This window comes from Thunnus maccoyii, chromosome 8, assembly GCF_910596095.1.
Source record: "Thunnus maccoyii chromosome 8, fThuMac1.1, whole genome shotgun sequence".
In the NCBI taxonomy this organism is placed as follows: domain Eukaryota; kingdom Metazoa; phylum Chordata; class Actinopteri; order Scombriformes; family Scombridae; genus Thunnus; species Thunnus maccoyii.
In genome coordinates this window covers 11,351,576-11,374,983 of record NC_056540.1, presented here as the reverse complement: position 1 = coordinate 11,374,983, position 23,408 = coordinate 11,351,576, and the positions used below count along the sequence as shown (strand labels likewise).

Here is a 23,408-nt window from a genome sequence, read left to right as displayed (position 1 = left end):
CTCAATAAACTCACGTTTTTAAAATGTTTTTAATTTATAATTGGAAAATTACATCTTTACATGAGCCCATTTAGATGTTACAGGCAGAACAGTCATCTATGAGTAACCACAGGCACACTATGAGCAGACTTGTACTATACTAGATTAAGCCACATGTAAAAGCTGTGGCCAATGTTAAATATTGTATTTTTTTTTAAACTTCATGAGCTTGAGGCAGTCTGCTTTACATAGTAACCAACCTGCATTTGGTCATTTTATGACAGATGAGTCAAAAAACAGAACAAAAAAAAAAAAAAAAAAGCACGGTAAATTTGGGTTTGTTTTTTTTTTTTTAAATATCTAACTTATGTACAGGTCATGGCTCATTTAAAACAGGGTTCCCATATTTCCTTTATGTCCAAATCCACCAACCCGCTCCCTGAAGTAGTACATTTGCTCTCCTCGCAACATGGATCAACAATCACAGCAGTACCAAACCAAACTTAGACCAGGTCTGTGCTTGTCAGTCAGTGTGGAGAAAGCATGTGTAAACTTAAGGCAAAAGAGTGTTGAATTAGGACAAACGGATCAAACATGGAGTCTTTGACATTACAATAATAAAAAAAAAATGGCCAAGGCATTCACACAACATAGAAATCCATACTTATCCATGCTGCATCCTGTGTGTATCAACAGGAATTAATACAACCTGCCTTCCTCAGTTGCCCAGACATTAATTTGGGATATGGTTCTGGTTTAGCACGAAGCTATGCTACCGTTTCAGTATATTTCAGTAGATGATTAAATCGATGCTGCGACAGTTACTGGTGATGAAGGACAAGAGTTGACTGGTAAATAGTACAGAGATAATGGAAAAAACAAACTTCTTTTGTCCGCGTAGATACAAATATGAGTTCAAGGAAGGACTTTAAGAAATATTTGATAAAATTCAAGACTTTCCAGGTTATTGGGAACCCTGTAAACACAACCAAACAAGGACTGGATGCAGGGTGGTTTAAACTTTTCCAGGTTAGGATTTTATTTCAATGATCCCTTGTGCATAATGGCCATTTAACAAAAGAAGAAAAAGGGAGGGGGCGGGGGGGGGGGGGCTGTGTGGGTGGGCATCGAAGGAAAATGTTTCCACATAGAGGAGGTATGTCATCTATTAATCGTCCGTAAGATCCTGAACAAAAAGGACCTCAGAGCGGCTGAGTCCCGCCTCTTTCAGTGTGGGAGGGTTGGGCTGCTCTTCAGTCGGAAGGCAGGGCAAGACTCGGCGAGGGAAGTTTGTAACTATCTCAAACTTCTCTGGGGTTTCTTTCAACGAGAAAAGGAAGTCGTATATTACCTGTGAGAGAAGAATTAGATGTGTGAATTAGCAAATAACCACGAGTGAAATTCTAAAAAAAGGTACAGAAAAGACACTGTCATGATTCGACAGTGCAGAGTTTCGTTCCAAATCAAGACAATCATATGATGTAAATGGTTTGACACCCATAGATTGAGATTAATCTTAACAGATATCATTGTCAAATCTACTGTAAACCACTGGGTAAGAATATCTAACCAGTCAACCGGTTACACAGGATAACTTGATAATTGTGGTACTCACCGTCAGAGACTGCCCAAAGAGGAATCGTCTCTCTACTCGTGTATCATTAGGCAGCTTAAACACTATTTTGACACTTTCTGGATCATCTGAAGGCGGTTCTGGAGGAAGACATTCTGACTTCCTCTCCTTCTCCTCTTCGAGTGTCTGGAGTCACACAACGAAAATTTGCAACATGAAAAGAATTGATTAGTTAAGGTCTCCGTGTGTGGACTAGTCGTGTATGACATGAATTAAATGGAAAATAAGACTCACTCGTCGTCTCCGCTCCTCAGCAAGAGCGCTCTGTCGGACCTTCTCCTCCTCTTGCCTCCGCTGTTCCTGCTCCTCTCTTTTCTTTCGGTCCTTCTCCTGGTCGGCGCGGAGGGAGGCCAGGTAAGCCTCGTCCTGCTGCTGTCTTAGCACTTGGGTCTGGCTCCTCTCCTCCCTGAAACAAAAGCATTCATCTTTACTTGTACAATATGAAACTAATCTGGTATTAGAGTGGCATTAAACTTAACATGAATTGGTTTTGTTTTTTTTTCCTTTAGTACATTTACGGACACACGAGTATCCTGGTTATTTCTGGGTTTTACAAGTGTCCTTTTTATGTCTGTTTCATGTAAACATCATCTCCTCAAAATGATCAAAGTCAGGATAAGACCCATAACTTGGATACTAGTCTGATTACAGATGTGCTGTTTCAACACCAATTAACTAGATTTTGATCTAAAACACTCTTGACCTATCACTATAGATTGAGTGACCTCTTTAGCAAAGCCAGACTTAATTCAGAGCTGCAGTGCTTTATATATTAAAGTAAAATAACAAAAACAAGTCAACCTCTTTAACACCAACACACTAATCAGGAAAGCAAAATTACTAGGTACACCAAATTAATGATACTTGAGAGACATCTGTATGTCTCTTTTAAAAATCTTTCCAGGCAAATCAACATCATTCCAAAAAAAAAAAAAAAGAGAGAGAGCTAATTAACATGGTGAAGCACCAGCGCTGTCCCAAATTCATGGGATGATGCAGAGGTTAACAGTTCAAGTAGAATTTCAGTCACATCAAAATTTGTGTAAAATTTAATCTAATAAGCACTTTCCACAATAAGGCCTTTGGTCTGCCTCAGACTGACATGGGAGACTGAAAATTGACTGAATTGCCTCATAAACAAACTCCAGGCTGTCACGCTTTGAGCTTCAATACCAACCGCCTTCCCAAAACCCCCCCCACAACACATAATTAACAATTTTCACCAATGAAATAGTCATTTCCCATACCGTTCAAGGCGCTCTGACATCAGATATGTTTGGTTGGCATCCATGATGAAGGTGAGCTGGTTGATGAAGTCCTCTGGCTGAATGAGACCCTCGAGCCTGCCCACCACTGTCATCTTGCGGTCCTTCAGCATTATCATGGCCAGGAATGGGTAGGTGTTCTCCCGCAATGCTTGGGACACTAAAACAATATTATACAGACAAAAGTCACTGTGTCAACAATGCTGCTATTATTCATTTTGTAAACTTAGTTAGATGGTCAGTTCACTCAAAAAGCACACAAAACAAACCACTTAGCATCTGCGGTAGCTCCCATGCTAATAGTTTTTGTTCTCCATTGAGACTTCTGCCAACTCAACAAACAATAGAGGTGAATATCATGTTGTTTGTGCCACTCAAAAGCATCAAAAGATTACATTCAAAAAACTCAACTTGTATGGCTTTCCAGAAAAACAATGTTGTGGTTACTGAGGATAGACCGCAGAACTTGCTGTCAGTTTAAATTTTTCTATGCTTTTCACGACACAAACAAATTCCTTTCAATTCCTTTGCTTTAGGATGGCGACAGAAGTCTCAATAGACTCAAACCCTGGGAATAGAAAACCAAAACTACCTGCATGGCCAGATACCACAACAGGTATGTTAATTTATTATTTAGGATGTATTGCTATACGTGACTATAAACCAGTCGTGTGCAATAAAAGATGAACAATGAATTAAGTTCCTGTTCAGTGTCTTTTTTTTCTCCCTATAACCAAACCATTTCCACACAATAAAGGAAACACTTTTCTTTGTCTTGTTCCTCTTCCGCACACAGATATTTTTCATGATCACTGCAGCCTATTTCACATTTACAATAAACAGCCCACTGACAACAAAACAGTGGGTTAAATAGGAAAACACTTGCATACCTCTGTAGCCCTCAGGCTTGCTGGTCGAGCATGCCCAAAAGAGCATTCGCGTGTTGAGGAAGGCTATGACCTCTTCTGTACATAACGTGGAGCTATAAAGTAACAAAACAAACTACTTAACAGGAATCACCTTTTTCATGTAGAGATGATGTTCATTTATAACATGTGGCAAAGACCAAGCAGACAAAACAATCTCAAGTAACTGCATGACACACTGCAACAACAAGCACTACATAACTAATTCTGATGGCAGACAGATGTAGGTATGAAATCATGGAACATACCGGCAAAACTCGTCAGTGTCTTGATGATCCTCCCCGTGAAGGTACACTAATAGGTAGCGGAGCTCCCGTTTGGCATCATTCAGTGCCTACATGTTTAAGGGTAAACAAAAGAAATGCAACAAATTGCAGGTTTAACTTATTAAAGCAAAAGTTCTACATATTGAAAAACATGGTTATTGGCTTTCTGGCACAGAGATAGATAAGATGATATCACTCTCAGATTTTCTGTCAAATACGAAGCCACAGCAGAGCCTGATTAGCTTAGCTTAGCACAAAGACTGGAAACAGCTAGCCTGGCTTGCTGTTTTATGAGAAGTTACGAGCCAGATCATGAGTAAACCCCAATTCCCTTAGATTGCATCCAAATTTCCTTCACTTGCATCGTAGTCCCTCCCACTCAAGATGCAAGGAGAGATGAAACGAGGAAATATGTTTTTAGAGAAATGAGACGTCCTTTCCTCTGAAGCACATGTGAAGCAACGTCAGATTCTGATGAAAGCAGCAGCTGATCAGTTGTCAGTCGGTTTAAACAGCTGTAGTGACTTTTGATGAAGTTTGTGTTTGCACACGCATGTATTCTGTATTTCTACTGTGTCCCGCTCAGAGGTACATGAACAATTTCCACTGGCAGAATGCCTTTATATTAATTTATTAATTACTCGTGTTTGTATTTATTGATATTCTGATTGTGAATTAATTATTTAATAACCAAGAATATGATCAGAGTGTATTTTGAACACTGGAAATAACTTATCTGGCTAAATGATTCAGGGAAAACAGAAATTATGTAACTCGTATCAAACCTACCAATCAGAAATTTTCAGCCTCACATGTGACTGAATGGAAATGACTATAAATAATGCAAAATATAAATGTGTTTAAAATGTGTTTCTTGCTGACAGACAGATTCTCTCTGACTTTAATTTTATCCATGATAAAAGCTAATGGGGGAAATAACAGATCATGAAAAGAACAAACTTTCTAATCAATGAAGAAAGTAGTTTATGGTTCTCTTGTTGATCAGACCTAAAATTAACACAGACGCACTATTTTTAACCAGATGGTGACTCAGAAAACAAAATAAATATAAAACTTGGGAGTGACACACTTGAGTATAATCTGTAATCTGTCTGTCCACTCAGTGATGTTGTGATGTATCACATTAGTCTGATCAGCTGCAGCGTCCAATCAATAACTGCTTTCCACTAAGGGGGTCGTGTTGGCCGACTTCTGCAAAGGCTGATCTCATATATCCTTGCTCATGGTACCTCAGAGATTCCTCCTCGCTCATCAGAGCAGAAAAAGCACTTTGGACAGCCTTCAAGAAGGCGGACCAGAATGGCTTCCGGGTCTTAGGAGGATTGAGGAGTGAGGGACAATCAAATAAGTGAATTGGGAGGTACCCCGTTTCTTGGCTCTGAGGAGTAACTTCCTGGTATATCTGCTGGTTACCAGGCAACAGCTCCCAGTCAAGAAATAGTCTGGCACATAACCTACCATAAAACAACATTATCATTTTTATATTTCAGATAATGTGTGAATTAGTGAGCTTTAAAGGCCTTTACACACTGGATGCGATTATTTCGTGCGATTGATTCGCACGTCAATATATTTTTTCGAACTGTTGTTTGTGTAATGAGTACTTTCACACAGAAGGCGAATATTACAAGGCGAAAAAGCGACGTGATTTTTTTCCGGCGTTTTCACACAGCAAATAAAAGCATCAACCAATCACAAAGTGTAATCTGCACAGACAGCTGTGCCTTGCGACGGCCCACGTGGGGTGTTGAGTATCCTGCTGTATGTGTTTTGAACTTATTTACCGTATCTATATTGATTGATCAGCTCCAGGTCTGTCTGTGAGCACTGCAGGCAGACAGGTAGGTTCACTCGCTACAGTGGGCGGAGATATAAAGCCAATGAATCAATACATTGATGTATCATGTATCATATGAATCATCACCATGTATTTATAAATACAAACACTGTGAATTTCTTCCCGTGGAGCCGACATGCAAACTGTTTTGGTTCAGTAACTCCCTGCTGTCAGTCAGCCTGGTGAAGGCAGTTTGTCCTCTCAGCTTCCCAGGAGCTGCAGCTGACAGGTGGCTGCTTCTGTGGACATGAGACGCTGAACGCAGGTCAGAGATCATCATCATCATCATCACTGGAGGATGTTGACATCATCCTCCAGTGATGATGATCTTGTCCTTCTTCTCCTCACTCGACAAAAGAAGAGGAGAGCGTTATATCCGCTCAATCCACAACGGCTCCAACCTGCGTTCAGTGTCTCTGTCCACAGAAGCAGCTGCTGGACAAACTGCTTTCACCAGGCGGACTGACAGCAGAATGAGCTGTTGCAAATTCCTTCGCAAATTCCTTTTTCTGTGTTTCTGTCGTAAATTCATATCGCTTCCGAGGTGAATAGTTTTGATGCAAACTATTCGCAGGCGATTATTTCGCAATTTCGTGTTGTTTATTCGCATCGCCCCCAGTGTGTAAAGGCCTTTAGAAGTGCTACTAGGTACATTTTGCCAGGCTTATTGGCTGCAGCTTTAAATTTTATGGTCATATTATGCAAAATGCACTTTTTCATGTCTTGTCAACATAATTGTGTGTCCCTGTTGTGTCTAGAGACACCCAAACTATGAGAAAAGACCATCCTCTCTCATTTTCTCCTGCTCCATCTTTGAGTAAATGTGGGTGCAAAAACACCATTTAAATTTTGCTTCCTTTATGACGTCATAAAGGGATCTGTTGAACATAGACCTCCCCCTCCAGCAGGCTAATGGTCCCCGCCCACTGAAAACCTACTTAATCAGCTTTTGAACTGAATCACAGTTCTGTTGTTGACTGAAGGAACCAACACAACAGTCTTTATGTCCTTCCATCATCTGAGGAAGAGAAGACCCATTGGATTCACGTTATTTTTGATGGAAATGTCCCCCCAATGACCGGAAAACTGTTTTATGTGTGTGTGATGGATCAATACCGGCTGTCCTTGTCCCAACTTCAATCTTGGAAGCTGTAAATTTTGCCATGCTTTATGCTGTTTTACTGTTTGTTTAGCAGGTTAGCCTGTTGAACTTGATGTTAGCATGTTGGACTTATGTCATATTGAGGGACAGTCAAGAGAAACTGTGTGAACATTAAGCCTCATTTGAAGCCAACTAAATGACAACAGGAGTAGGTTGAATGGTGGGAACTGTTTTTTCGTGTGGCTTTTTGTGGAACTTTTAGACTGCAGCGCTAGCTCAGCTAGTTTTGTTGTTACATGTTAGATTGTTCTGCTCCATGATCCTCGCCGGTAGTGTGTGTAGCTGCTGTTACGTTATGTAAATGTGATTGATAGACATGCCATGAAGGACACGATACATGTGTGAAAAAGCAATGGTCAAACTGCAGGAATTCCTTTGCTAGGCAACGTTGTGTAACTCTGATTAGCACCCAGCAGCTAATTTACTCAGACCATAGAGCTGTAGTGATTCACTGTGACAGTGTGTGTAAAGTCAAGCTGAGGTTAATACGTCCATTCTGGTCCACAGATACACTTTGCGTTACTGTAATATTAGTATTAGTGACGCTACTGCAGCTCTGTTGCAGTTCCTGTATGAATATGAATACTGTCAACAGCCCTCGTTCTCTTCTGTTGCGGTCATGTAATCTCAAAATGAATCACGGCCAGAAAGCCACAGCCAGATCTGGATTGAAGTGTGGGGAGCAGCAGCTCATTTGCATAGACACAGAAAACAGCCCATCCAGAACAGCAACAAAGGCGAGTAGAGGCATTCTAGAATGCAAAATCTGTGGTATTTTCAGCAAAAAACTTCAAAGACATGTTTGGGGACCTAAGAGACCGATATTAACTTGAACAGGAGTATAATATGTCACCTTTAACAGATTTGAGAGTGGTATCAATCTTCTCATCTAACTCCCATCCAGAAGGAAAATAAATGTATATCCCAAAGCGAAAGCCTGGTACTTTAAAGTCGAGATGAAATGAAAAATGCCTTTTTAACCCTTTTAGATCACATCCCTAAATTGTGCACCTACTTTACAATATATGCCAAAAAAGACAAAAAAAATCAATTTGTTTGTATTCTTGTATCAAAATCCAACAGGGTGCAAAATGAACTTTTTTGTCCACCGGTCAAATGGTTAGTGAATGTTCAAATTTTACCAGCCACCCAGTAGATTACCATTGTTTTTTGGGTGGTGAGTGAAGTAAATCTACCAGCCACTTGCCTATTTTACCAGCATTTGGCTGGTGCTAATTCTATGCCCTGAAATCCAATCATGTTTTCCTTCTGAAAAACAAAATATGACATCTGCTTACGTAGGTTTGAACCAACCAATTTCACCCAATAATATCATGACATCCACCCATCAATCAATCTTTTAACAGCACAGAGCTAAGAGTCATTATGACACGCCCACTTTTCAATGTTTAATCAAATTCCTCCCGACATTATGTCCCGCCTGTCTATCCTGTTTCACTCAGAAATATGTCATGATACAGAAGTTAGATACTCTCAAAATGATGTTTCATCTGGACTTTAAATGACTGAACTTCAGTGCAGAAAAAAAAAAACATGTTTTCAAACTTAATATCTCTGAACTCACCTGGCTGTATGTTCCCTGGTAAAATACAGGGTGTGACCGACCATACTTCTCCTCAAAACTATGAATGAAGGACACAACATCTCCAACAGGGTCTGTCACACGACCACGAGGATCTGGCCTGATGAACCGCAGGGCGAACCTTGAATAAAAAGACATTGTGGAGATTAGTTACCGTCCTCCAGGTCCAGCAGCAGGTATCAATAAATGTGTTTGAGTTACCTGAATATGTCCAGAAGTGTGTAATATGTAAATCTGAAAGGTAGCATTATCAAGTAGTAACTCCATCCTAGTAATCCCTGAAAAACAAAGCAGACAGTCAATCCTGATGAATAAACATGAACAGAACACAAATTTAAGATATAAGAGTTAAAAAGATTAAAAAGTGAGGCAAAATCAAGTAACAAATGTATTATGTCACAACAATAACTGAGCGACACCATTACACACTGTGTTTAGCATAAACAATAGTATTGCAGATTATAACAGGAACCCCATATCCTCTGCTGAGCAGCGTCAATATTCAACAACTATGCAGAGATATCATCCTAAAGCACATTCATGAAAGCCTGCAGACCTACCCTGGGTTGTGGCCTTGAGACGATGTAACTATATACTCTATGGTCTGCCGTATTGACCTGTAATGGTCTGGATGGTGGAGGGTTAAACACACTGGGCACTCCTTCCTGCTCATTAAGTCTGTCTTGTACTGCAGCCTGAAACACATACATTTAATCCCATCACTCAGGTCTTTTTTTTTTTTTTAATAAACCAAAAGAAAACATAACAGATGAATCAAAGCAAGGCAATCAAGTTCACAGGATCTGCATAGGAAAAAACTGAACATTGCCATGAAAAGCCAATTGCAAAGCCTCTGTGATTCCTGTAATGTCCATTTGTGCAGTAACTTTACCTCTATGTTCCAATTATGCTGCTCTAATGTTCGACGACATTGGTCCATTGACTCCAAACCAGTCAGGTCCTGTGAGACATGAAGAAGAAATCACACTGAAGGCCTCAAAACCATCGTTACATTTTTTTAATCTTATATACTCAGGTTTATCTTCGGGTATCTTACGGGCTACTGGTTTGCCCTGTCAAGTCCTTCATTAGCAAGTAGCAAAATTCATACAAAAACTACATAAGCTCGGTTGTCAAATAGTCAGAATGAAATCATTAGATGAACTGATAAGCTACCAGTTAGTTGTGCAGCTATCAAACTTCAAAATCAACGTCAACATACACACAAAAATCCGTCAACATCAAGCAGGATGACGTTAACGGTTAGCTAGCTAGCTCTCGAAAATATCAAGGGATTCTGACGGTTAGCTTAACATTACTAACTGTCGACTAAGACAACTTCAGCAGACTAAAGATTAAAAAGGGGGGGGAAACTGGATCCCTCTTATTGTCATAAAACCAACAATTAACTAGATACAGTGGTGTCGAAACTTCAGTGACAGCTCGATCATGACTGCTGAGCTAACGTTAACTCACTCACGTTAACTGTTAATCTGACGTTAGCTAAATTTAAAGTCAATAATCACATGAAAAATCCAGCACGAGCAATGTCGATTAACAAAGGTGGATAATGTGTATGTCTTCGAATAACATACAACTAACTGTAAAATATATATCAATCCGCCCATGGCCCTTAGAAGTCTGCTAACTTGTTAGCTAGCTGAGCTAACGTTAGCTACCTCTGCTAACGTTAGCTCTGACTCAAGTTGACGGGAAACGTTATCGAAGTTGACTGTGCAGAAAGCGTTTGAACACGCACTGTTCCGCCTGTTAGCAGTAATTCAGCACCAACGATAGCGTATTAACACATGAGGTTTCAGATGGACTCGTGTTAGTGTTAAAGTTAGGTTGTCTACCTGAAACTGGAGGAGTTTTTCAGTCTGCGCCTGAGATAATTCTGGTTCCTCTGGCGCCGCCATCTTACCTCGCCAATCATCTAGCAAGGCGTAGCAACGTCAACTGTCTTTTCCTGATGCCGGCTGCTGTCGCTGCTCTGCGGCTGCTCTGCGGGCTGCTGCCGCCTAGTGGTCTGGATGTCATCAGGGACTGGAGCTCATTTGCCTGGGTTGTTATTATAACCATGGTCCGCATGCATTACTTGCATGGATTTCCATTGATTAGTTATTGTAACCAGGGATTTACAGCTAACATGGATATAGATTAATGAAGTCTGTATTAGGGAATATTTGTACATTATGTCTTTTATTTGATTTCAAAGTTCTTAAACATCCCTTCCAGACATGTTTTAAGACATAAAAAAAATCTACTTTGGATAATGTGTCTGACATGGCTTTTCCACAAAAAAAGGTAAATTCCCTTGTTAGAAATTACTAAAATTACTTCTACTCCTTGTCCCTCAGTAATTATTATTATCATTATGAATTAATTAATGTATGAAAATATAAATATTGTTCATTTCAAAAGTTTTAACTGCTGGACACAAGATGTCGCCTACTTCACTGTAAAGTCCATTCTCAGTGTACGTGCACCTAAGGCTTCAAGTTTCCACATCACACTTGTGTAAGTTGCATACTGGAGCAGGATTGGCTTGTTGTGATATCACAAATCATGCTCGTATGGCCCGCCCCTTTAACTCTGATTTTCAGGGGGGCACAGAGAAACTTTCCTCCACCGCAAGATTAATGTGAAAACAAACTCTGCACGTACATCATTCTGCACAGTGAAGCTCAAACATCCAACTGAAGTAACAATAAGAAAAACACATTTTGTGGAGGGGGACAGGTCTTAAGACTGTCTTAACACAATAGTCAGGTGCCCAATGAACATTGAAACAGGGTTTTCTTCATTACTCCTGTTCACACTGGCCATTAGCAGATCCCTTCATAATGCACTTATAATGTAAGTGACCATACAATGAAAGGACCAAAATGATTGAATGATTACTGTGAGGAAAACCTCCTTCTGTTTTCATTTAGGCAACTGACTTTTGTTTTAAAACACACTTGAAAAATTGTGAACATGTCCTTTAACTTAAGTGTTAAAATCCGAAGAATATTGCTACATGAGCTACCTAAATTATGCATATTATTGAGTGCTGAAACAATTAGTTTGATAGTTAGACTATTCAACAGAAATTCATCTACTATTTTTATAATCTATTCATCATTTCAGTTATTCTTTAGGCAAAAATGCCAGACATTGCCTGATTTCAGTCTCTTAATTGTAAAGCTTTTCTGCTTGTGTTTTTCTTATATGATGACATCATCTTGGACTTTAGGATATTGTGAAGGTAAATTTTCACTGTTTTTTGACATTTTATATCACAATTATTTGAGAAAATAGCCAGCAGATTAATCGATAAAATTAGCTTGCAGCAGTCCTTCTCAGTAACCACACTTTATTTGTAACAGTATTGATATTATATCTCATATTTTCCAACTATAACTGATAATCAGTCCACTTTTTTGTTACTACTAACAACTAACTGTAACTAGTCCCCAGAATACTGAATAACAGCAACTTAACAAGTAATTAATTTATATTTATAGCTTTGGAGTGTTGGTTTTGCAGTCATTAGAAATATGGGTTATATTTAATTTCACTGTAATTAATGACACCACCTTCATTTCTGAAAGACTTTAAAGTAGTAGTTTTTAGGAGAAAGGGCTTCTTATTAGGCCAACTCTTCTACTTCTATCACGTCTTTTTTTGTCTAAAGGTCATGTCTGACACACACAGACCTGATGAGTGAAAATATATTTAATTGAAAAGGAAAATCCAGTGAATTATGTGAATGCAAAAGTTAAATATTCCCTCAGGTTGACTTGTCAGTGTGGTAGTGTACATTTAACAGAGACAAAGCTGACAGTATTCTATACCAGGATCATTTAATTTTCTTTAGCATTCAGAAAAATATAAAGCAAACATTGCATCGAGGACGTAAAATCAGGAAGTCATCAGTTTCAGAGTTTCAAGTGTTGAGCCCACCCTCATCACTTTTTCCCCTCCACCATAATGATATGGTACCCAAATTTGGTCTTGACGGGAGGGTCTGTGTAGACAGGTTTATCCATGGAACTGACAGGCAAGGCAAATGCTGCATCTTGAAAAGGTCCAACCATCGACCCTCGGGTCATCCACCCCAGATCACCCTGTCATGAACAAAACAGTCATGAACAAAACATGGTATGCACCTAATATGAGTCAGAAACAAGGCAAAAAGCTAAGATGTGTTCACTGCACTGAACATAAAAAAATATTTTCACAACTGTGAGCAATGCAGGAATTTGAAACTACCGCCTTTTACAGCTTCAGTTACCAAGCGGTAGGCCACAGATAAGGAAATGAGATAGAAGCTTTGTTGCACATGAAAAATATCAACAACTCAAAAATTAGGTGGTGCCCCTGAGTAACAACACATTGGCCAAAGAAGTTTCCCAGTAGCTGAGAATATATCAGTGTAGGTGTTCTAGTGGGTGAAAAATAGCCAAGTTTAGTAAAAGAGCTGTAAAGAAATTATCAGGTAGAAAGACTTATTAGTCATCAGTCTGGATTTCATCACCCATGAAGAGTCATTATGAGGTTTAGGCCCGTAGATCATATGTGTATTCATCATTACTCATATTTGTCCCATATTTATCACCACCTGTTCAGATGTATTCCATCTTGAAGAGCCCACTGCTTTCCTTGTTATGTGATAGTTAAGTGAATATCTTTGGGATGTGGACTGAAAAAACAAGCAATTTGAAGATATTATCTAGCGTTTGGCCATTTAGCCATTTTCTGATATTTTACAGATGATTAATCAAGAAAATAATAAGCACAATAGCAATGAAAGTAATAGTTGCAGTGCTCCTAGAGCGTACAGTTAATACTGTGGGATCATTTGAATCAGTAATGAGGTTGAAAATGACTAGAATGAATGTTCTTACTCCTTGTCTAGCTTTGTCTTCACTGTATTGTGAGGCTACTTCGCTGAAACGGACTCCAGCCTTCAGTTTCTCCATTGCCTCCATGCATTTTCCATGTTTCTCACAGAGGATATGTCGAACCTGGGGCCACACAGATCACAAAAGCACAGTTAATACTACCAGGAATAAACAATGGTTGGGCAGCAAACTAAACATAGCACAAAAAGTAAGGAAATTTGTGTTTGGTAGATTATTTCTTTGTTGTAACAATGTTTCTTGGCAATAAATCTTATACCGTTGGAAAGCCTGTTTATTTCCCTTTTAAATGGTGCCACATTTGTAAGGAACATGCATTTGTGGGATGAGCAGCAGAGCTGAGTATGTGGGTTGCACCCATAAAAAATATGCCAAATCTTCTCTGCCAATGCCTAACAGCTTAGTCTGCCATTGACTCTTGTTTGGTGTTTGGTGGATTGGATAATTGAGGTATGAAGAAACAAGACATATTGGCAATTTAACAATTTCTTCAACCAGCATTTGTCACAAGTCAGCTAACGTGGTTGTGTTGGTCAGTATGGCACGAACAGCACACCCAAGCTGATCCCACAAGTGTTCAATGGGGTTGAGGTCAGGACTGCTGGCAGGCCATTCCATCCTCTCCACTCCCAAATTCTGGAGGTAGTCTCTGATAAACCCCGCTGGTTGAAGAATGGGATGCCATCCCACAGCAGTGGGATGTGCGTATTAGATGCATTACCGCCACCTGGTGACCAGCATGAGGAGAAGGTGCCAGGCTGTTGTGTCTGTGTATGGTTCTTCCACACGCTTCATACTTCAATCATCCAATCCACCAAACACCAAACAAGAGTCAATGGCAGAATAAGTCATTTGGCATTGGCAGAGAAGATTTGACATATTTTTCATGGGGGCGCAAGCCGCATACTCAGCTCTGCTGCTCATCCCACAAATGCATGTTCCTTACAAATGTGGCACCATTTAAAAGGGAAATAAACAGGTTTCCAACGGAATAAGATTTATTGCCAAGAAGCATTGTTACAACAAAGAAATAATCTACCAAACACCTTTCCTTACTTTTTGTGCTATGTTTATAACTACTTAAATTCACTGTAGTCATTATGCTTAGCAAGCACTGATAAAGCATCCCAATAGTGGATCAAAAACCCCTAACTCATTCATGCTGTCCAGCACTGCCAGCACTTTTATGTAGGGATGCACGATATTATTGGCACGTCATCGGTATCAGCGTATTCTGCCAATAATGAAAGGCCGATATGTCGCCTTCTCCTCCGCCGCCTAACTGTGCTTCCCTTGATGGACTGTATCACCCTGACGGTCCCGGTGCTTCCTCCTCAGGCTCCAATTCACTCAAGCTGCCTGTCAGTCCCGCTGCTTCTTCCCACTTTAACCCGAATAACAAACTGGGGATTGGTGGAGAAGCACAGCCAGCTAGCCTTCTCTAGCCTCCCAGCTAACGTTATCCCCGGCTCTCCATGTGGATCAAACTGGACCACTGATCCCCAGTTTGTTATTCAGGTTCAAGTGGGAAGAAGCAGCGGGTCTGACGGGCAGCTGAGTGACGTGGAGCCTGCGGAGGAAGCACCGGGACCGTCGGGGTGATACAGTCCATCAAGGTGTTGCGGTGTTCAGCTGCACAGATAGGAAATCCCTCGGCTGACAGGATGTACCACACTGTGAAAAATAAAAAACTTCATCTTCTTCTTTTTGGTTCATAACAGCGGTTGGCAACCAGCGTATTAGATGCATTACCGCCACCTTCCTACACATTAATCCTGTCTGTCTAATAAACTCAAAGAAAACTCTACTGCTCCACCCACTTGGAAGGTTCATTAAAGTTTTAATGCTGAGCTCCTGAATCCAGTCTTCCTAAATTTGTCCTTCATATATTGTCTTTCTTGATCATACTCAGTACAATCTATGCTTGCATGCATAATAGTCTCCTCAGCCAGCTAGAAAAAAATATGTGCATATATTGGTATCGGCCACAATGAGTTGGAAATATTGGCAAAAAATCCAATATCATGCATCCCTACTTTTGTGACCCAAAGCAGATGTTGGTGCAGCAGTGATGGAAATTTTTCCACTAATGGAGAAAAGACAAACTGCTTGAAATACTCCCTAACATGCAGGGCCTACACTCTACGAATTCAACAAAAACATTGCATGGGTTGTATGATTCAAGGAGAAAAGGGCAATATTTGTTAAAAAAAAAAAAAAAATCTCTAAGATTTAATCATTTCAAAGGTCACAACGGGTTGTACATTGCATGTTGTAGTCAAATCAAGTTGAAATCAAGGCTCCTTTTAAAAGGTTCACCTCTCATTGAGAATAATTATATCTATTATTATATTAAGTCTAAATGTGGCTCCCCACACCGACACACTCAGCTCTTTCCGTTTTCCTTCAAGCTCCCTTTGTGGTACAAGGAGGAGAGCAGTAGTCGTTTGGCAAAAAGTCCCCAGTAATGACTAAGTAAGTAAAAATGTGTGTGTATACAAAATGTGGTTTTGTTGCGTGTAATGTTACCTTAACAGCAGTGCCTCCCTTCGGTGCCTTTTCTTTCTTGTCAGCGTCTCCACTTCCTGAAGCGGCTCCTACACACAGCAAAGACGTTCATCACCAGGACAACAGCCGTGAGGACAACAAATACCAGCAGTAACATTGTAACAAACAACACGATGAGCTTAAACCTGGCGAGCAAGCCATCATAAAGCATGTGAAGTGCTCTGGCAGTTGTATGCTACTAGCTAGTAAATGTGGCTTTAAGATAAAAGTACACAACACACAACTGACAGGACGTAACTAATGGACCACTGACCTTTACCACCCTTGCCACCTTTTCCCTTTGGTGGCATTTTAGATTACAGTACACTGAAATTCAAGCAATTATGAAAAAGGAAAGCTGTGACAGCACGCTTTCACAGTGTTGTGAATAACGTGCGCAAAAGTCTGCGCAGAAAGCGGTTCTTCTTCTTCTTCTTCTTCATGTTTAATGGCGTATTACCACCATTCAGAGCACTATCGCCACCAACGGTTGAATTACATAGTTCTTAAATCCTATTATTAAACCAGTGCTTTGAAGATAAGTGAAGACATGATTTAAAATATAGTTTCCAGAATCATTTGGAAAGAGTGTTTCCAAGTCCGTGTGTTCAACCCCTTTATGTTCCAGTTTATTTTTAACAGCTGTCTTTGTCTTGTATATTTGAGACAATGAAACAAGACTTGATTCACACTTTCCATATGATTACAGCTTTCACAAGTTCCAGTTAGATGCTTCCCAATGGGGTGCAGAGATGGATTTAGTTTTGTGTGTCCCAGTCTTATTCTGATGATCAGGCACTCGTGTCTCCTGTTTTTCCCCTGCAACCTCTTGTTGAATCTGATATAAATGCCTTCCTTTAGTATCCCTGTCCCAAAGCTTTTGCCACTGTGTCTTTATCCTGCTCCATATAAAAGCTTTTGCCTCTATTTTTCTTACTGCTATTGCAACTTCTACTTGATTTCTATCTAATCCTTTCTTGGCAAGGTGGCCCACAACCTCATTTCCCTGAATGCCCACATGTGCTGATATCCATACAAACTGTACATCACTTCATAATTTACAAATTCTATATAAAGATTGTATAATGTCACAAAGGATATACTGTCTGCATCTTGAAGAGGTATGCTTGAGATAAACCAGGGCTGCACTTGAGTCTGAGCAAAGCGGTGTACGCAGTGGTTTGACTTCCTCTATCTATCGCATGGTTAACAAGATTGCCATCATTTCAACTGTATAAGCAGATATGTGGTCTGTAGTTCTCTTGTTCAATTTCACTTCTAACTCAGGGACATAAAATGCACTACTTGTTTTCTCATTCTCTGGATTTTTTTGACTCATCTGTAAATATCTGTACATATTGCCCATATCGCTCATGTAATACAGTGTTCACATAAGCCTGCAGATTAAATGCTTTTATACTTGAATGAACATGATCCAAAATTGAGAAATCAATAGATAGTTGAGGCAGTAGCCATGGAGGAACAGCTGGCATTAAAACAGTTTGACTAATAGCCTAATCATTGACATCCAACTCCTTAGTTATAGCTGATATGATTGTGCTAAAACTCTCCTTTTTGATTTTGCTACTTTCCCCAAAACTATCCACAACCTTTTTAGTGGGGTGTAAATCTTTGTGACTTTGTAGATTTGCCCAATAATTGGCCATTAATTGTTTCCTTCTTAACGGCATGTCCCCATCTTCCACCTGGAGTGCTGACAACGGTGTTGATTTGACTGCCCCACAACACAACCGCAGTGCTTTAGCCTGAATTCGGTCTAATTTTCTTTAATGGGGTTTGAGCTGCTGATCCAAATAAAATGCACCCATAGTCTAGAACTGATCTAATCAATTCTATATAGATATTTTTCATAGCTAGCAGCTCCCCAAACAGTGCCTGTCAAGCATCACATAATATTTAAGACTTTCTTACTTTTATTTTCAATTTTGTCTATATGAGTCTTCCATGTGAGCAATGCATCAAACCACAAACCTAAAAACTTGAACACTTTCTTTTTTCCTAATCTTTGATTATAAAGATTCAGGTAAACATCTTCATTGACTCTCTTTCTCGTAAAAAAAAAAAAACAGTTTGAGATTTTTCTACAGATAATTTAAATCCCCACATTTGAGACCAGTTTTCAACTTCATTGATAGCTTCCTGAACTTTTTTAACAACATACTTTACATTTCTTCCTCTTATCCAAATTGCCACATCGTCTGCAAAAATTGATTTTCCAATATCTGGACTGACTTGCTCATATCATTTTTTCATATTATTTTTTTTCATCATATCATTTATTATAATTGACAATAACAGAGGACTTGCGCAGGAAGCTCAAGTCTTTCTTCTTCTTTGGGTAAATATTGGCAGATTGCAGCCTGCTAATATGCACACCTCCACCCAGTGTACAGCCTCCAAAGATATGTAGTACATAAATGTAGTAAATAACCCGTCTGTTAAAGTTAATTAAATCAAATTAAAATATATCCTTACTTTTCTCATATATCCTCTCTATCCAAGGTCCATTTTATACAGGCAAAGTTTCTCTACTTTGTCCAATAACTTATTCAAACTTAAAATGTATTTATTCAACACAGACGTGTACGTACATCAGTAAACATTGTTAAACAAAAGGTAAATTTTCACCTGTAGTCCAGATGTTTTTAACCCCAGAGAATGTGAAATTAAAACGTTATTGAAATAATGCAGAGTGACAGGTAATAAAAAGGAAATAGACCTAAAGTCAGCAAAAATCCAATGCATCATACCAAAGGTATTAACAAAGTCAGGTAGTGAATTAGTTAAGCATGCAACACAGAAACATAATACACTACGGAAGAGGATTAAGGCTATATTTGAGTTCTGAGTTTAAAGTCAGAATTGAAAGTAATGAAAGGGGAAATAGGCCTACTAATTTTGGTAAAACGATTTTAGAGAAAGTCGGTTAAATCTGATAAGCATAATCATTTGAGTTTATTTAGATTTTGTATCTCTTTTTTTCTTTTTATAAAAAATAAAATGCAAACTCTGGGGTTAGCCTATAGCTTAATGTCGTATTCGGTTACATAATTGCAATAAATTAAAAATATTTAACACATTTTGTTGCAACTGATAAAAAAAAAAAAAAACTTTCCGCCCTATCCAATTTCACGGCGTCAATGGTTACCATGGCAACAACACTGTACACATACGGAGGCCAAAATGACGGACAGTGTGTTGACAGCTGGCTTATATTGAAGTGGTCGTTAACCTCCTCGATACCGTCGTCTTTTGCTCATTCTCCGGACCTTTTATTGTGTTATTGTGAAATACCAGGTGTTGTGTTTGGGCCGGAGAGGAGCCGCGGACGTGTTCCTGATGAGGCACGATGAGCGCAGAAGCTTGCACGCAGTCAAGAGGATAAAAGTAAAGGACGCAAGGACAGCAACAACACAAAGAGCTATCCTCCAGGAGGCTGAAATCATAAGGAGGCTGAAGCACCCTCACATAGTGAAGTGAAGCGATGTTTTTGTGAACTCTGACGACGGATTCATTTACATTGTGATGAGCTACTGTGATGGTGGGACATTAGATGACAAGGTTAAACAGAGGAAACGAGTTTTTCTCAGAGAGTACTGTAATGGGGTGGTTTATACAGGTCACCATGGCTGTTTATTACATACACACGGCTAAAATACTTCACAGGGACATCAAAACCTCAAATGTACTGCTAATGAAGAGAGGTGTGGTGAAGTTAGGGGATTTTGGGATATCCAAAGGAATGACAAACACAGCTGACATGGCTTCCACATGTGTTGGCACCCCCATCTACCTCAGCCCTGAGCTTTGCCAGGATGTCCCATACAGCTCCAAGTCTGACATCTGGGATCTGGGCTGTCTGCTGTATGAGATCTGTGCTCTCAGGCCTCCGTTTGCAGCCATGAACCTCCTCAGTCTGTTCTACAAGATCCCCAAAGGAGAGTATGATCCTGTCCTTAGCGTTTACTCGGAAAACATCTCCTCTTTGATCCAGAGAATGCTCTGCCTCAAACCTGAGAACAGGCCAAGTGCTGCCTGCATACTCAGCAGTGCCTGCGTGCAACATCAGCTGGAGTATATCAAACACAGAGAGACTCAGACTGACTGTGTTCCTGTGACTGAACCTGAAGAAGAGATCTGTCCCACGTCACATGTTCTCAGTCAGTCCCACTCATGGGAAGAGAAAAAGCACAATATGGAGGCCAGTTCCAGTGATGAGGAGGAGGAAGATGCTCACATTGACTGCCACTACCCTGAGGACTTTGATGAAGATGAAAGTTTGTCCTTTCTGGAGGAAGACAGTGAACGTTCAGGTTCACTGATGAGGAGCAGTTCTGCTGAGCCTTTGGGTAATGTGGGAGTGGAAATGTAAAGTCAAACATCTTCATATTAGTGGTTGAAGAAATGCTCAGATCCTTTACTCAAGTAAAAGTACTAATGCCACAGTGTAAAAAAATTCAAAATTCTACACAAGTAAAAATCAGCAACATCTACTTAAAGTACTCAGTCTGCAAAAAAATGAACCAAATGTTATTTTATTACATTATTAGATTCTTATTGCTGATGAATTCTGCTACACGCTATTTATTTTCAGGAATCCCCCCCATTTTTTGCTTTTTTTGTGAAATATTGGATCATTTTATTTCTCTGAGTCTCAAATACATATTTAAATGAAACTATCTGTGAAGTTTAAAGGGGAAATGTGTCAAATCCAATGGTTTTTTTTTTAATGTAAAGTCTTAATCTGAAAACGTAACTAGGAACTATAGCTGTCAAATACATGTAATGTAAGACAAAGTACAGTATGTCTGTGAAATGTACCTTGAACTATATAAGTAGCATGAAATGAAACTACTTCTACTAAATGAACTAAGTTCCTCAAAACTGCACTTGAGTAATGTGTTTTCCACTACTGCTGCTTATACAGTGTGAGTGTTTAAAGAGAATTTCATGTCAAAGCTGATAATATGAAACTAGCTGTGATACTGTGATCTTGCAGAATTTAAATATTAGATACCTCAAAATGTCCTAAGTTGGGAGTTTTTGCTTTTTAACCAAATCGTAAGAGAGTTGTTTAATATTGTGCTCACAATTTTAGATTGAAATTTTCCTACAAGCACCAAAACTGATACACATGAATAGCTTTATATTCTAGACATAGTCGGGAAATTGTAAAAAAAAAACAAAAAACAAAAAAAAACCCAAAGGAAAACATAACTATGACAATGTGAAGCATTTATGCCATAAAAACATTAGTGGAGACTAGTGCTGAAACAGTTTGTCAAGGAAATTAACCAAAAGCAACTTTTGTACTAAATCAGCAATTTGAAGAAGTCAATTTAGGTTCTGGGAAACTGACAGGCACTACTTTTTGACATATTATAGAGCAGATTAGAGTATTATAGAGTAGATGAAAAAAAATCCACTATCATCAATGGGAAAATATTCATTCAAAATATTCAGGTGTTAAATATGTGAAGCCATTCCGTTGTGGTTTATATATAGAGAAGTTGTTTTGTGATGTATTTATGCAGAAATGATCCAGATGACTTTGAGGAAGAAGGAAGATTATGAGGATGTAGCAGGCTTAGTTCACACCATTGGTCTTCAGCAGCCACACGATGAGGCACTGGAGGAGTTTCAGCTGTGTGATGCTGGAGGACTGACCATCACGCTGAAGGCACTGAAGGAAAACGGGGTAAAACTTTTGCATCCTTAAAAACCGCGATGTGAAATATGTTGGAACAGTAAAATATCTGTTAAGTGCCTTGTATGTTAAGTGTTTTATATGCATTTGTCACTAAAAATGACATTATATATATTTGAGAAGATTAGAGGATCCTTTGAGAAAGGCCTTGGTTGAAAACATCTGCTGCCACAGTTTGAGCACAACGTAGAAATAGACCGGCTGCAAATCTGCCGTCTTACATTTTCATTGTTTTGGTATGTCATGTTATTATGCAAAATTTCATAATTGTTTATCTTTATCTCAAAATGAGATGAAAGGCTAGATATTGCTTACAACTATGACTTCAAAGAACGTATGTGGTATATATTGCGTCCGCAAAGACGTTTTCCTGCTATGATATCTAATAATGAACAATAATGAAACTAAAGATGAGAGAAAACCACAAGCTAGACACATCCTTGGAAACCAACCCACAGTAAACAGATTTGTCCAGTAAAATAAGCAAAATGAAATAAATATGATTTTTTATTTTTTTTGGCCTTAGATGCTGCATTTTTGTTGTTGTTTTCTATTGTCTCTGATTACTTCAATCAAGGTTTTAAAGGTCATTAAAAAAGTAATTTCTAACTCTTATTGAGCTTTTTAATTTCACTTATCTGTTTTAACTGGAAGAACTGCCACACAGCTGAATTTTTTTCCTTCCTGTTACATCAGTTTCAGTTAGAAGCAGAGTACGTGACAGTGTTCAAAACAAATAAGTATTTACTACTGTATTAGCTAGTAAAACTTGAACTCACTGTCATTGTAACTGAGGGTAAGCAACAACTAGGAAAGGTGTCCCCACAGCTGAACATTTTAAACAATTTGAAAGTCTTAAAATATTGAGCGGGGCCTTTGAATTTGTATGGAGGTAACTAATGAAGTTGAAGCAGTTAAAGGAGGTAAAGTGTCAAGTAATTCTAAGCAGGAAAATTCAAATGTCAATGGAAGTTAAAATGTAGTGCTGATTTTGAACTGAACTGGAAACTGCTGACTGTTGACAGTCTGAAAGTCTGTTGAAGTGTAAGTGCTGAAAGCAGCTGAAGAGTGAGTCAAAATGCAATTGCTGAAAAAAGGTGACGCATCGGTTTAAGAGCAGGACCTTTAATGATTTGAAGCATATATTTGAGATCGATGCATAAAGCAAACATCCCGTAAACATTAAAGCGGCTGTAACCAATGTTTTTTTTATAATAATGTAACAAATGACAATGTGTAAAGTGAGAGACGTCGGTCATAGTGATGAACCTACAGAGAATCATCACCTGATTCTACAGCTCCTCTCGACTTTCTTGGAGTTTTGTAGCGAGTTTCATCTCATTGTTTAGCTGTCCAGCCTGCAACTTCCTAGTTGAGCGTTCAGATTAAAATTTTGCATAAAAAACCTTGTGATCCCTCAGAAAAAAGGCAATGTCTAGTTGCGGCTCCTTGTCAAGTTTCAGACATCTATGAGCTGTCAGCAGTTCTCCCAAAGGGACATTTCCCCTCTAAATTTCTCAGATAGATTAATTTA

The 23,408-nt window shown here is 39.1% G+C and overlaps 2 protein-coding genes and 1 pseudogene across 2 annotated transcripts; 1 reads left to right on the top strand and 2 right to left on the bottom strand.

The window, feature by feature from the left end:
* Window positions 1-10: 10 nt before the first annotated feature.
* On the bottom strand, window positions 11-10,655 carry faf2 (Fas associated factor family member 2). The gene is made up of 11 exons (XM_042418522.1): window positions 10,549-10,655; window positions 9,585-9,653; window positions 9,253-9,387; window positions 8,894-8,970; window positions 8,675-8,813; window positions 4,052-4,137; window positions 3,768-3,859; window positions 2,860-3,037; window positions 1,847-2,018; window positions 1,595-1,738; window positions 11-1,330 (listed from the first exon to the last, which is right to left on the bottom strand). The coding sequence occupies exons 1-11, from the start codon at window positions 10,609-10,611 to the stop codon at window positions 1,148-1,150; spliced, it is 1,338 nt and encodes a 445-aa protein (XP_042274456.1). The 5' UTR covers window positions 10,612-10,655; the 3' UTR covers window positions 11-1,147.
* A 1,970-nt stretch (window positions 10,656-12,625) lies between these two features.
* Window positions 12,626-16,582, bottom strand: pin4 (protein (peptidylprolyl cis/trans isomerase) NIMA-interacting, 4 (parvulin)). Its single transcript, XM_042419105.1, has 4 exons — window positions 16,421-16,582; window positions 16,129-16,196; window positions 13,585-13,704; window positions 12,626-12,804 (listed from the first exon to the last, which is right to left on the bottom strand). The coding sequence occupies exons 1-4, from the start codon at window positions 16,455-16,457 to the stop codon at window positions 12,646-12,648; spliced, it is 384 nt and encodes a 127-aa protein (XP_042275039.1). The 5' UTR covers window positions 16,458-16,582; the 3' UTR covers window positions 12,626-12,645.
* Window positions 16,583-19,316: 2,734 nt separating this feature from the next.
* On the top strand, window positions 19,317-22,389 carry LOC121902290 (annotated as a pseudogene).
* The last annotated feature ends 1,019 nt before the right edge of the window (window positions 22,390-23,408 follow it).